The following is a 13,492-nucleotide window of genomic DNA, read 5'->3' as shown; positions in this document are numbered from 1 at the left end:
TCTTCAAACACTTGGCTACAAGGTATTTTTTTCTGATCTATGTTCTGCAAATATTTTCTTTCTGTATGTGGCTTTCTTACTTTTAAATGGTGTCTGTCTATACGTGAACAGATTTTATTAAATTTAATAATTTTTTAATTTCACATTTGATGCTTTTTTTGTCCTAATTAAGAACCTTTTTTTTTTTTTAATCCTCATCTGAGGATATTTTTCCCGTTGCTTCTCAGAGAGAGTGGAAGGGAGGGAGAGGCATCGACGTGAGAGAGAGGTCTACTGTGGCCTCCTGCACGTGCCCAACCGGGGCCGGGGACTGAGCCTGCGACTGAGGCACGTGCCCTTGGTGGGAGCTGAACCCGGGACCCTTCAGTCCGCAGGCCAAGTCTCTAACCACGGAGCCAAACCAGCCAGGGCTGCATTATAATAACTTTTAATAGAGTTTGCCTTTAGCACTATTTACAAACCAGTTTTACAAAGATACAGCCAGGTTAGAAAAAGGTGGCTCAAGATTCGACATGAGAATATTTAAAAATCAAAACAAGCAGAGCTGGTCAGTCAGCGGTGCAGGGTCAACTCCACAGGCAGCTGTCGGCTCCGTGCCGACCCCTCGCCCGCGAGGACAGTGAGCTCTGAACGTTCCTGGGGGACGGAGGGTGTTTCGAGGGCTGCTGACCGGGGCGAGCGAGCGGGCCACGTCGCCGAGCGGCGGGCCACGGGGAGACAGGAGGGTCTGAAAAGGAGTCCGTTTCCATTGCGTGCTCAGAGGCACATCGCACTCTGTCAGTCCTTTCTCTTACCACTAAATGAAGGTAAATTTTAACAAAACTGGAGAGTATTCCTTCCTGTTGGCCTCACTGTAGATATGAAAGTGTGTAGAGCTGGTATTTCAGTGCTAAATGTAAATACCGATGTTGTCCAACTAGAAACAGCAAATAAGATCCGGCCTAGTGTCGAGAAGAAACACTGCGTTTCAACTGAGTGTTATGGTCACATCTGTCCATCTGGCATGTGTGTGTGCGCATGTGTGTGCACATGTGAGTGTGTGTGCACGCATGTGAGTATGTGTGAGTGTGTCCGTGTGTGTGTGCGTGCATGTGTGCGCATGTGTGTGTGCATATGTGAGTGTGTGTACACATGAGTGTGTGTGTCAGTGTGTGTGCGCATGCGAGTGTAAGTATGAGTGTGTGTGCATGTGTGTGTGTGTGCGCGCGCATGTGAGTGTGTGTTCGTGTGTCCGTGTGTGTGTGCATGCGAGTGTATGAGTGTGTGTGCATGTGTGTGAGTGTGTGTGTGTCTGCATGTGAGTGTGAAGTGTGTGCTGTGTGTGTTGTGTGTGTGTGTGCGTGTGAATGTGTGTGTTATACATGTATATATCCTATTTAGTTTTTCATGGAGTCATTTATTTTGTTCATTGTCAATTGTTGCAATTACAAATAATCACTGAGATTTTGAGTTAAATAGAAAACTAAGAGCCTGTCTTCACTATTGATAATTTATTGGAGAAAGAATAGAGGATCCCACGGTTATGAAAACACAAATGGGGGGCACCAGAGGGCACAAAGCAGCCAATTATGAAATGACAATATCCCCAAAGTCTTGCTTGCCAAACACCTCGGCCCCGGTGTGGTCCCGGCTCGGCTCCCGCAGTCGCGTTTATGGCCTCAGACGCTGGGCTCCCGGGGCAGGGTTTCAGTAGAAGCCAGAAGCCCGGAACCTCCCGTGGCAGGGTGGACGCCAGCACCCGTAGCCGTAGGCGCCCCCTAGACGTAGGTGCAGCCCAGCCTGGTGAGGCTGCCGTGGCCGTGGCCCAGGTCTCCGTGGCCGCCGCCCAGTGTGCTGAGGCTGCCACAGCCCGGTCTGCCGACGGTGCCGCATGCACAGTAGGAGCCACAGCCATGTCCCCGGAGCCTGCCCAGACCAGGTCACTCCGGCGGTGGCTCCCGACTCGGGAGATGCTGCCCAGGAAGATCACGGTGCCGGGGGTGAGTCTGTTTGCTGTCCACGGTGCGATCCTGTGAGTGGCTGTCAGCAGGTGTCGAGGGAGGCTTATACCTGAGCACAGCAGGTGACAGGTCACGTCTGCATTACTCGTATTACCTGTAATACCGTCACTCATTAAGCCCTGTCTCTGGGCACAGAGAGGCCCGTGTTCTCATGGTCGTGGATTTGCTTACGTAGCTTTCTGGTTAGGACGCCTTGAGCATGTTGCTTTGCTTTTACGGAAAGAAGTGGCCTATTCTTCAACATCCGCACATTCCAAGCCCCAAGCTGAATTTCCTTCTACCAGGCATATCACGGCACCTACACCTCAGGGCGGGCCTTTCATAATCATTTCCTCCGCTCTGTCGTCTCCCAAATAGATAACGCCTCTCCAAGGAAGGCCTCAGTTGGAGCTGCCGCCTTGTGATAGATTCCCAGGAGGAAGCCGAAGGTTCTGCACCTGGCCCCACGCTTCCGAAGATCACATTACCGTGGTTAATGTGAAGCCACACGTTAAACAAAGTATTGCAAAGGTTTTAGGAAAGAAAACCAGCCCCCAAAGCTCTGGTCGATGAGAAGGTTAAGTAGCCCTCACCCTACCCAGTCACCCCTGAGGCAGCCAGTTCAGAAGGGAATGAATAGCAGGGCGTGTGTGATAAGGCCCCTCAAGTGTTGGGCTCAGAGTTCAGTGTGAAGGTCCACGTGGCTCCCTGATACCACTTTCCCCGGGAGACTCAGACCAATGTAAATTTTTATAAAGTGCTCGGGAAGCCACCTAAGCCTTGTGAACTGTCTAATAAATTCCGAGGTGCTGGCTGATAGGGCTGCTTGGGCCCCGCAGTCTGGGTTCAGACTCACAGACAGAACGGGGAACCGGAAAGGACCAGCTGTGTCTCCCTCTCAAACTCAATCTCAGACTCAGTCTGTGGTCTTAGTTTCTCCCTGTTGTAAACATGAATGAATGATGTCCTCAGGAAGGGAAACAGTTGTCTTCCTTAGCAACATCCTGAAACAAAGCAAACCCATGCAGATGAATGACCAGCTTGAAGACCACATTGCAACGCCAGGCTGAACGCACCTATTGGAAAAGGATCACAGAGCTCTCTCCCCATGTAAAATACGTGAAAAGAATTTCAGATGAAGAACTAGTATCTTGAGAGTGAGAGCAGAAATAACTGGTGTGGTAAAATACCCAATATGTATAGAATTAGTCCAAATTGGTGTTGAACAGCTGTCCACATACAGACAGCTCTTAAACCTCACGCCAACAAGTCAGTAAGCGTGTGATTCATCTTCTCTGGTTGTTAAAAGCTGGAAATAAATTTGATGGACTAAAACACTTAAAAAGTTGGATTTTGTTGTTGGATTATTCTCCCAAAAAATCATCCCAAAACTTAGTTGAAACCAGAAGTGGCAGCATTCACATCTTTACCTACCACGACCAGAGTCACATCCACATCCTGCTCTCCAAAGCTGCCACGTCAAGACATAGCCACATACCCGCCACCAAAGCTGCCATGTCCAGCCACAGCCCTGCCACCAAAGCCATGGTGCAGCCCACTGAGCCCACAGAGTAAAGAGCTGAGGTTTGATGTTAAAGACGTCGAATGTCTTCAGTGGTAAGTGTGACGTCTTAGTTACTCTAAGTGTAACATTTACACCAATAACATACATGATAAAACCTCAAATAACTGTGTCACCCTCTTAATTTGAGGTTCTTTATAAAAATAACCAGCATCGCAAGCAGAATCCGAATATTCCTTGGATATCTTGGCTCGGTCACTTGAAAGGGTCATGGCCAAGGAAGCGATCAACTCTCCAGAAAGAAAGTTTATTTTCCTGGTTGGATGTGTTCTTTATTTTAAATCAGTCGTGGGCAGTGGGAGGCAGAGAAAAGGGGAATTTGTGGGGTCACAAATCTCCATTGAAAAATCTTTACAGAAATGAAAGCAATGACCACAGGTGTGTAATTTAATGGTTGAGAGATGAATCCAAGGTTCAACTGTAGAATCCACAGTCTTCCAGTAGCTGTTGCCACTCCCAGTCCCTGTGGGATGTCCCACCAGGGTCTTGAAAGCTTTGTATAGCATCCCAGAAGAAAGGATTAGAAAACCCTTTGGAGTAAAGAATCTAAAAGCTGAGCTTTCTGCTTCCGAGGCCCAGAAACATCAATGGGCTTTCAGTAGAAGTCAAATCCACGTCTCCAAAGCCAGAGTCAGGATTAAGATGTCCACAGCTAGAGCCAAAGCCAGAGGCAAGGTGGTGGATCTGGAACGGTTGAAAGAAATATTGACATTTAAGGTTCACAGGGAAGGTTTATTACAGATAAGTCCAGAAAAATCACAGAAGCAAAAAGAAGAAGAAAAAAAGTAGGTCATTTTCCAGAAAAATTGACTATATCTGAGCAGAGCATCAAATTGTTCATCAGAGACAGAAATGTCTACTGATCAGGTGAGTTCCAGGTGTGTGGCAACATCTCCTTTGAAGCATGAAAGTTATTAGACAATGAAAACCAGACAAATATTGTGAGTTTCCAACTAACAATCCTCTTTTTCAGAAGAGTTCAGATGACCAGCATCTTCCATGGAAAGAGGGATGAATGTAGTAGCCACAGCCATGACCACCAGAGTCTCTAAGGCCACGGCTGAAACCACAGCCACAGCTCAGGCCACGGAAACCACCCAGGCCAGAGCCACGGCCACCACAGTGGTGGCCGGAGAGCTCACCATGTCTAGTTGAAGTATGTGGTTGGGTGTCAAAGGTGAGTTTCCTGAGAATTAATATCACAATGTGCACCTGGACTTCGTGCTCCCAGGTAAAGGTGACAAGCACCAGTACGTGAGCTTCTGGAATGTGAATTCTCTTTGGAAATTCTCTCTGTGAAATGCGTTGTGAATTCTCTTTGGACTGTTATCTCTGGTGAAAACCAGCCCTGTCAAGTGACACCTTCCTTACTCGGGATCGTTTCACAGACAGAAGAACATTTTCCTTTGAAATTTCATTTTAATTTCTCTCAACCAGTTTTTGTAATAAGTAGCTATTTCCTAATTTCAAAGCTAACATTTACATTTTCACATCTAACTCTTAATGTGTGGGCTCCTCACGTCACATAGACCGAGGTTTCTAGTCAGTGTCCAATCACGTCCTCTTTACTTTGTCTTAGGCTGGGTTTTAATTTTGAAAAGTATTTTCTTTCTAGGGAGTCAATTAACTAGTGTAATGATTATGAAAAAAATCCCTCCATGGCTATTCCTGCTTTGACAGTACAAAAATGTATTTATATCATAAAAACATAAGTACTTTATCTCCTTGCTTGCGACCCTTTTCCCATAGTCTTAAAAGTACCTTCCTATTTGTAGACAACACTCAGGTCTCGTCAAACCATAACCCAAGTCTCACGTCTCAGCACTTTCCACTCAAACGTGAATCCTCTCAGGTTGTTTCCTCAGGTGTCGGCCAATCCCCTTGCTCTAAGCTTTGGCTCAGAACATCTTACCCATCGGGAGCTTTTTCTTACAACTTCCCCCGATAATTTCAGTCCGTCCATAAATACCCCCGGCTCCTCCAACTCTCCCAGGCATGACTCATGGACCACGCCGCCACCTGGAAAAACGAGTTCACATTCGTAACCAGTTACCTGGCCCGCAATAGAAACCCTTTGAGCTGGAGGACTGGAGGTTTACATCCCTGAGGCCCAATATAATCTCTTGTAAAAGGAGACATAATGAATGTCTGTTAACTTTTTAAAATTTACATTTTCCTGAAACACCGACTTAAATACATAGTGTTATTTTATAGGACAGAAAATAAACCAACCCTCTTCCACGCACACGTGTGGGCAAACAAGCATGTGTCGTCATGTGTAAGATGCAGCAGGTCGAGGGTTTTACATTCCCAGGGCGACGGCAACCAAGTGCCACTATCCTGGGTCCTAAACAAGAGAAACCACTGCCTCACAGTCCTGGAGGCGAGGAGTCCAAAATCTTGGCGTTAATTAGGCTGCGAGTCCTCTGAAATGGTGGGAGGATCCTTTCCTGCCTGCCCCAGCTCTGGTGGCTGCTGGCGACCTCGGGGGTTCCTTGGCCTGTGTAACCCCGGCCCCGCCGTCACCATCACGTGGTGTATCCTGTGTCTCCACGTCCCGTCCCCTCCGTGAGTGTCTGTCTCTGTATCCAAACTCCCTCTTCTGTGTGAGCACCACTCATACTGACTAGTCACATAGAATCGGGGCCGACTCCGGTGCCTTCATCTTGACCTCATCTGAACTCGATTAAATCGGCAAAGACCCAATTTCCCAATAAAGTCACATCCGCAGGGATGGCGGGGATCAGGTTAGGTCTCCAGCACGTCTTTTAGGGGTGAAAGAATAATTCAGCCCATCGTGGCGATTAATATTTTGTGTCCAATATCATTTATTTAGATCATCTAATTAATAGATGATGGAACAGAAACAGACGACTCAATATAAGACTTTTGATTTCACTCTTAAAATTCTTCCCACAAGCCTAAGCGTCTCTTCCTGTAACTAAAGAGCTTTGAGGAGAGAAAGTGATGCCTTTGGTGAGAGTGATTGTGTTTAAACTGACTGTGGGAAGCTTGTGGTTTTAATTTACATCCGCTCATAAAGACGCACAAACAGCCTCGTGAGCACATCTTCCGGAAAGTGTAGCCGGAGTGGCCTGTCCGCCTGTCCACGTGCCACGCGTGCTGTTCCCTGGGGCTGCGGGAGGCTTATGAGTCAGAGGACACAGACCCGAGAAACAGACTCAGTGTCCGTGGAACAGTCAGGACTCCTGGGCCGGCCACAGGTGGGACCACGGCGCCAAGACTCACTTCATAATAAAAGCGTCAGCAAAACAAGGACCTGACTTTTTTAGTGGATAGTCATCGTTAGTACAATAAAAATAACACGAAACAGCAGTTTTGTTGCTGATGGGTCAACAAGAATCGTACGTCCACTCAAACCACAAAATGGGATGTTTTGTGCTGGTCTCAGGCTATCGGTAGCCAGTGTTGTGGCCGGACCAGCCCTGGTGGCTCTTATTATGATGGCAAGATGCCCTTCGCAGTAACCGTCAGGAAACTGAAAAGATACAGAGTTACGAGGCCTGGAAACTAGGGACACCTGGGGCCACCCAGTGAGGCTCAGGGTGGGTGGTGGGTGGGTGGTGGTGCAGAGAGAGAGAGGCCGGGGCTCCGCTTTTATTGGGGTCTAGGGTGAAGTCCTGGGGTTTCTGGATCTCTCACTATTTGGGTGAATTTAAATCATTAGAGCAGGGAGTTAAAAGACAGGAAGAGAGAACACAAGTGGCCTGAATGGGCAGGTGGAGTCAGCCCCGATCCCTGAAACAAGGGGCTGAGGGCGGGTCGGGTGGGGTGGGGTGGGGTGGGTGAGGGTGGGGTGGGGTGGGGTGAGTGAGGGCGGGTGGGGTGGGGTGGGGGAGGGAGGCGGCCTGGCTCTGCACCTGCCTGGCTGCCTTGAGTTCGTGGCAGACCCCTGTCTTCCGGGTGGGTGCCTCCTCAACCAAACCTTAAGTCAGGTACTTACATTGCAGAATAGTCGGCGAGGGAGCGGAAACAAAACAAACAGAGGCAACCATCAGGGCCGAGTGGTCGGCAGGCCGGAAGCTCTGTTCAGTCAGATTAGTCCCCCTGCCCGGCCACCCCGGGAGGAGCGGCTCCCAGGCGGAGCAGGTCTTTGTGGGTTGTCTGAACTCCAGCCGGCCGGCACCCCACGTGCCCTGCGGACAGGTCCACGGGCTTTGTGTGGGGAGCACTGACTCCGCCTGCTTTGTGCTTGGCTGGGATGAGGCCACACAGCTCTCGGGTGAGCTCACCAGCCCTTCTGGTCGGGTGGGACTGGCAGCCACGGGGGCCGTGGAGTCTGGTCTCAGCTCCTTTGCCCGGGCAGGAGGAAGAGGGGCCACTCCAGGCAACTCTCTCTTTTCCACACAGGTTCTCCAACTGGTAGGAGCTGGGAGCTACTCTCAGCCTTGGCTGGGAGTTACCCCCCTGCCTGGGGACAGAGGGGGACGCTTTGCTCTGGGGCGACGGGCTCGGCTGCCCACCGCTCAGCTAGAGCTCTGCTGGGTACATGGCTCCAGGGGTTCCCGCCGGTGACCTGGGACAGATGTGGCTGGAGGCGCTCGCCTCAGCAGGTGAAGCTGTGGCTGCCCCGATTATATATAAAGAATATTAGAAATTTAAAAATTCAATGTCAGATTCAGGTTTTTAAAATAGTAACCTTTGTACCGTACATATTATAAATATTACTTTATATCAGCTGAGTGTTTTTAATTATTTTTTATCAGCATAGATTTACTGTCCCATAATAAACCTCAGAATACAAGCCATGCTTATGGGAATAAAGTTTGCAATTAGTTATTTTTAAAAGTTCATAAAAAACTATAATGTACAGAATCATTTTATAAAAATAAAATCATTACACAAAGAACACTGGAAGCAAATGAAAGGCAAGATACATGGCTGCATATAGGCCGCCTTGTGCTCCCCGACCCTCAAGACTTAGAACAGTGCCCAGCACTTGGAGACATGTAGGGAACCTTTGTCGAATCAAGGTCATTATTGAATCAAAACATTATTGCAGCAAAACTCCAACTCAGAGGACAGAGGGTAACATCCTGATTGAAATCCCACAAGCCCATTAGAAATGCACTGAAATGAATTGATGGCGCCATGTTAGATTCGTTTATTTAACAGTATTTTTAAATACAGGTTACAAAAAGTAAAATAAAATAAGATAAAATAAAATAATAAAATAAAATAAAATAATAAAATATAAAATAAAATAAAATAAAATAAAATAAAATAAAATAAAATAAAATAAAATAAAATAAAATAAAATAAAATAAAATACAGGTTTCAAATGGTCACAACAGATGTCGGTGGATAAATGTGAATGGGTGAAACCCTGTTTCAATGGAAAGATTCCAGGTCCTTCTGGAGGAAGGAAGGTCGGGTCCCTTCTTGAGCAGGAAGCCAACAAATGACCAATGTTTTGTCTGAGTCAAGATAAGTATTCACATCCCTGAAGCACGTGGGCAACCGGGTGGGGACAGAGAGGGTCTGAGGGCCTGTAAGTTTTCAGGAGAAGCCGGAGAACCCGTACCCCCCGGAGCAGCAGGGGCGCCAGCAGGCGTAGCTCCTGTGGCCGTAGCCACAGCCCAGCCTGGGGAAGCCGCCGCACCCCCAGCCGGAGCCCCCGCCCAGGCCCCCCAGGCCGCCCCAGCCCCAGCCCCGGCCCCCAAGGCCGCCCCAGCCCCCGCCCAGGCCCCCCAGGCCGCCCCAGCCCCAGCCCCGGCCTCCGTAGTAGCCGCCGTAGTAGCTCATGGTGTCCGGGGCGAGTGTGTCTTCGAGCTAAAGACGATTTTCCCGAGTGTGGTGTCTTCAGCCTCCCCGATGTTTTCACGCCCCTAGCAGTGGGCGTGGTAAATAACGACGACAGGTGACCTCATCTCCACACAACAGAGTGATTTAAAGTCTAAACATTGTTGTAGATTGTTTTTTACTGACTTACCAAAGGGTTCAGATTCTTGTTAAAAGACTTTTGGTAATAATGACTATTTTTAATGAGTTTGCATTCCTAAGACCGAAACGTTCCCAAGATGAAAGTGAGCGTCGCAGCTCCTAAGGCCACGCGAGGTTCTCATGGAAACAGTGGAGCCGGTGGCTGGCTCCCGGTAGCCCTGTAATTACGAAACCTCAGGCTGCTTTTCTTTTCATTTGCACCCCAATGTTGCAGCTCCGGATTCCTCCGGGAACCCGGGGCCTGTTCTCCGCGGTGCCCGGGCACCGGCACAGAGCCCGCCCGTAGTGATTTCCGGGTAGTCCCAGTAAGAGGAAGCCTTCTTGGGTTTTGACTTTAGACTTTTTTTTGGTTGCTTTTTGTTTGTGTGTGTGTTTGTTTTTTGAACTTTCCTTGGCATTCGATGTTTCAGCGGTCCTCACACATCCGTTCTTTTTGGAAAGGTTTCTTCCCCATTTTCTGTGACAAATGCTTAGTTAGCTTCTTTCCCGGTAATTTATTAGTCTTTGCCCCGATTCCTATTTCCCCATTAACCCTGAGGGTCATTTTCCTCCGTGTCGAAGGTGTGCGGGTTCCCCATGGGCGCCCCTGGAATAGTGTGTTTAGTAACAGCGCTCACACGGGGGACTTTCGAAAAGCGTCCCCGACGTCAGCTCCGTCTGTCTGGCTCTTTGTGGGGTTTCTCCCACTTGAATTACATGAAGTTCTCTGTCAGACAGTAAACTCTTTCCTGCAAAACTTCCTCTTTTTTGTGAATCAGTCACTTGCACACACCGGGTGTGATCTTGGATTGAGTCCCTCGAATATCTCAGGAAATACGTCCCCCCTGCCCTGACCCCAGCAGTGTGCAGAGCTGGCCACCCGCGGACCCTTTACATGATGTTCCCTTAACACTACTCGGGAGCCTGCTGCCCTCAATCCATTCAGTCCCCCGTGGCTTTCTCCTGGGTCAAGGTACAAACCCTCCTGGTCACAGGGCCCACGGGACGGTCCCCCGGGCCCGTTCGTCATCCTGAAAAGCAAACTGAACCCGTTCTCGGCCATTATAGCTTTAAGTTGCCCCAGAAAAGACTCACCTCCTTCACTTACAGGCACGATTTCTTTTATCCCCAAACTCACTTCTCTTCATCCGGGTCACTTACCATCTACCATAGTTTCCTTTATTTCACACGCAAGGAACAAAGGCATGAACCTACTGGCGGCTTTTGGGGACTGACCGGAGCTGCTGCTTCATTCCGGAAACTTCCTGTTCACTTCTCAGCCCGTCTGGTTCCAGCCACCCTCCCAAACACGGGCCAAGTGTCCCCGCGCCCAAGGACACTCAAGGACACTCACTCAAAAATACTCAAGGGCACTCAAGGACACGTCAAGGACATCCAGCCACTTCTGCCTCTGTCTGAGTCGAACAGTCCTCAGAGTGCGGCCGGGCCCCCTGGACGCAGCCCTGACCCCGCGTTTCATCAGATTTTATACCAAGTCCTTGGTTGGCTGCGTTTCCATCACTCTCTCCAGGTCTCGGGGGCAGGAGTGTTTATCAGCATCGCGTTTTATAACCTTATGGTTGGCGTGGAGCAGGGAATAAACTGTATGTGGGACGAATGTCATTAAGCCGACAGATTCCGATTCCCAGAGAACCCGGCTGCGCAGACCCTGCGGCGGGACTCTCGCGGGTTTTCCGCCATTGACATCAGTGTGTCCGTGGTCGTCTCTATTAACTGGTCAACACTAAAGTCGGTGAGTGATTCTGGAATCTCTCTTTGTTCCCAGTCGGCGCCGTAGGTTTCCTGGGTAGGCGAGGTCGCGATGCTGTGAGTCCGAATCTCTCCAGAGGTCACCTAACAAGTGTCGAGGCCAACGAAAGAAATTATAAAGCCACACAAATTCCACACTTTCTGCACAATGACGGGATGGCGGGCTCCACGAACTTCGAATTAGGAAAAGCAGACAGAAAGTGTCGGGCCCGGCGGAGACGCCGTGAGTTCCTCCCCAAACCCTTTGCGAAAAAATATCAAGAAACAGAGCCCCAAGGATGGGACAGCACAGTCGTCTCAAGACAGAAAAAAACCGTCTTCTTGGGTCAGTTTTCATACATTTAATGCAATAACATATATTTGAGGCCAGATACATGGTTTTTGCTTTTATTTTATGAGATAAACACACACACAAGAAGAAAGACCCCAGACGACAGCAAACAGCCCACGCCCAGCTCCTAGAGTGCACCGTGGGTAATATTTTTATACGATGCTTTTATGATTATTTTCCTGGTTTCCAAAATAGTTCACATACAAAGTTTCTTATTATTTTGATTTGAAATTAACAATATAATGTCCAAGGAATGATAAATTTTCAAGATTAAACTGAAGTTTGGTGGTCATCACAGAGCCTTTGGCCTGGAGCCGGACGTCCCGCGTCTGGGCAGGACGAGCCCGGGGGGAGGAGAGGAAGGGACCGTGGAGGGAGCGATGCGGGTAAACCCTGGGACTGCGGAGGAAGCGCTGCAGGGCGGGGGGTCTGTTAACGCATCTCAGCAAGTGCATCGGGGGAAGGAGTGGGGCTCGGGCCCGTTGACCAGCCAGAGTTTATCATTAGGTTCCGGGGATGGGAAGGGCAGCTTTGCCCGAAGGCAACGAACGAACGTCCCTCCCGCAGACGCGGGTCCGAGGAGCAGCAGGAGTCAAAGGCCGGCCCCGGTTCGTGGAGTTTCCTTCACGTTACTGTCGGGGGCCAGGCTGTGCAAGTAGCAGGCTGGGTACCCAGGCGGGATGGGTGGGGCGCGCAGGCCGTGGGTGGAGGTGTCGGGGGTCAGTCTCGCAGGAGACCAAGTCCAGGAGCTGCAGCTTGTCAAGGGTTCGTTCAGTAGAAGCCGGAGAACCCGTACCCCCCGGAGCAGCAGGGGCGCCAGCAGGCGTAGCTCCTGTAGCCGTAGCCACAGCCCAGCCTGGGGAAGCCGCCGCACCCCCAGCCGGAGCCCCCGCCCAGGCCCCCCAGGCCGCCCCAGCCCCCGCCCAGGCCCCCGAGGCCGCCCCAGCCCCAGCCCAGGCCCCCGTAGTAGCCGCCGTAGTAGCTCATGGTGTCCGGGGGGTGATTCAGGCTCTGGACTGTGGGTCAGTTTTGTGGCTGTGATGGCTCAGGGACACTTATATACACCGTGGGTGTGGAGGCCACACCTGTGCCACCCAATAAGACACGTTCCTTGAAAACTATGTCAAGTATCGTGCTTCCTAAAGCAAACCACGGCTTCCACGTGTTTATCTAACTAGTTATTAAGAGCCGTGGGACATGTCTGTCGGCTTCATTTGAATTCCTAGGAAAATATTTTACTGTCAATAAGATGCGATTGTGTCTATAATCCACATGCTTGTTTGCGTGTCTGGGTTTCAAACCCTATTGACAAATCCCTGTAGCTTCGGGTACTCTCCAGATCTGCCTCACGTGAGATGCGGTTGCCCTCTAATTGTACCTTCCCTGCGACATCTATGGCCGCTGACGCTTTCCTCAGCCAAGGGCGTGGTCTTTCTTCCAAGGTCTCACATAAATCGAAGCCTGTTGTTCCCAGAAACACTGGCCCTGTGCACAGGACAGCCCACGGGACCTGCATCTTAGCACCACGTGCTTTTCACGTCGGCTGAGAGCCTCAAACTGAAGCCAGCGGGCTTTCGCAGATACTCCGAGGGCTGTGTCAGAAGAGCTGCTGCTCATCCGTGTGGCCGGCTCCCTGTGGCCCTAGCACCGTCCTGCTAACTACTCGCTCAAGGTCACACAGCTCACTGGCGGCCGAGAGGAGCGAAAACCAGGTTTCTTGGCCCAAGAATCGGTGCTTCTGAGCTCAGCATGTGGCTCGCGTGCCGTCCTGTCTCTATTAACAGGGACGGTCAGCTGGCTTGGCTTCAAAAGGAGCATGGCTTCAGAGAAAAGTATTTAACATTGAAAAAGAAATGCTTAAGCTATTACAACTACAATTCCTTTAAA

At 49.9% G+C, this 13,492-nt stretch overlaps 1 protein-coding gene across 1 annotated transcript; it reads right to left on the bottom strand.

Annotated features, from left to right (window-relative positions):
- Positions 1-12,376: 12,376 nt before the first annotated feature.
- On the bottom strand, positions 12,377-12,592 carry LOC148092976 (keratin-associated protein 19-3-like). Its single transcript, XM_087818033.1, has one exon. The coding sequence runs from the start codon at positions 12,590-12,592 to the stop codon at positions 12,377-12,379; it is 216 nt and encodes a 71-aa protein (XP_087674159.1).
- Between the last annotated feature and the right edge of the window lie 900 nt (positions 12,593-13,492).

Source organism: Miniopterus natalensis, chromosome 6 (genome assembly GCF_054644295.1).
Source record: "Miniopterus natalensis isolate mMinNat1 chromosome 6, mMinNat1.hap1, whole genome shotgun sequence".
Classification (NCBI taxonomy): domain Eukaryota; kingdom Metazoa; phylum Chordata; class Mammalia; order Chiroptera; family Miniopteridae; genus Miniopterus; species Miniopterus natalensis.
The sequence above is the reverse complement of the archived record's forward strand: the minus strand, read 5'-3'. Positions and strand labels throughout refer to the sequence as shown.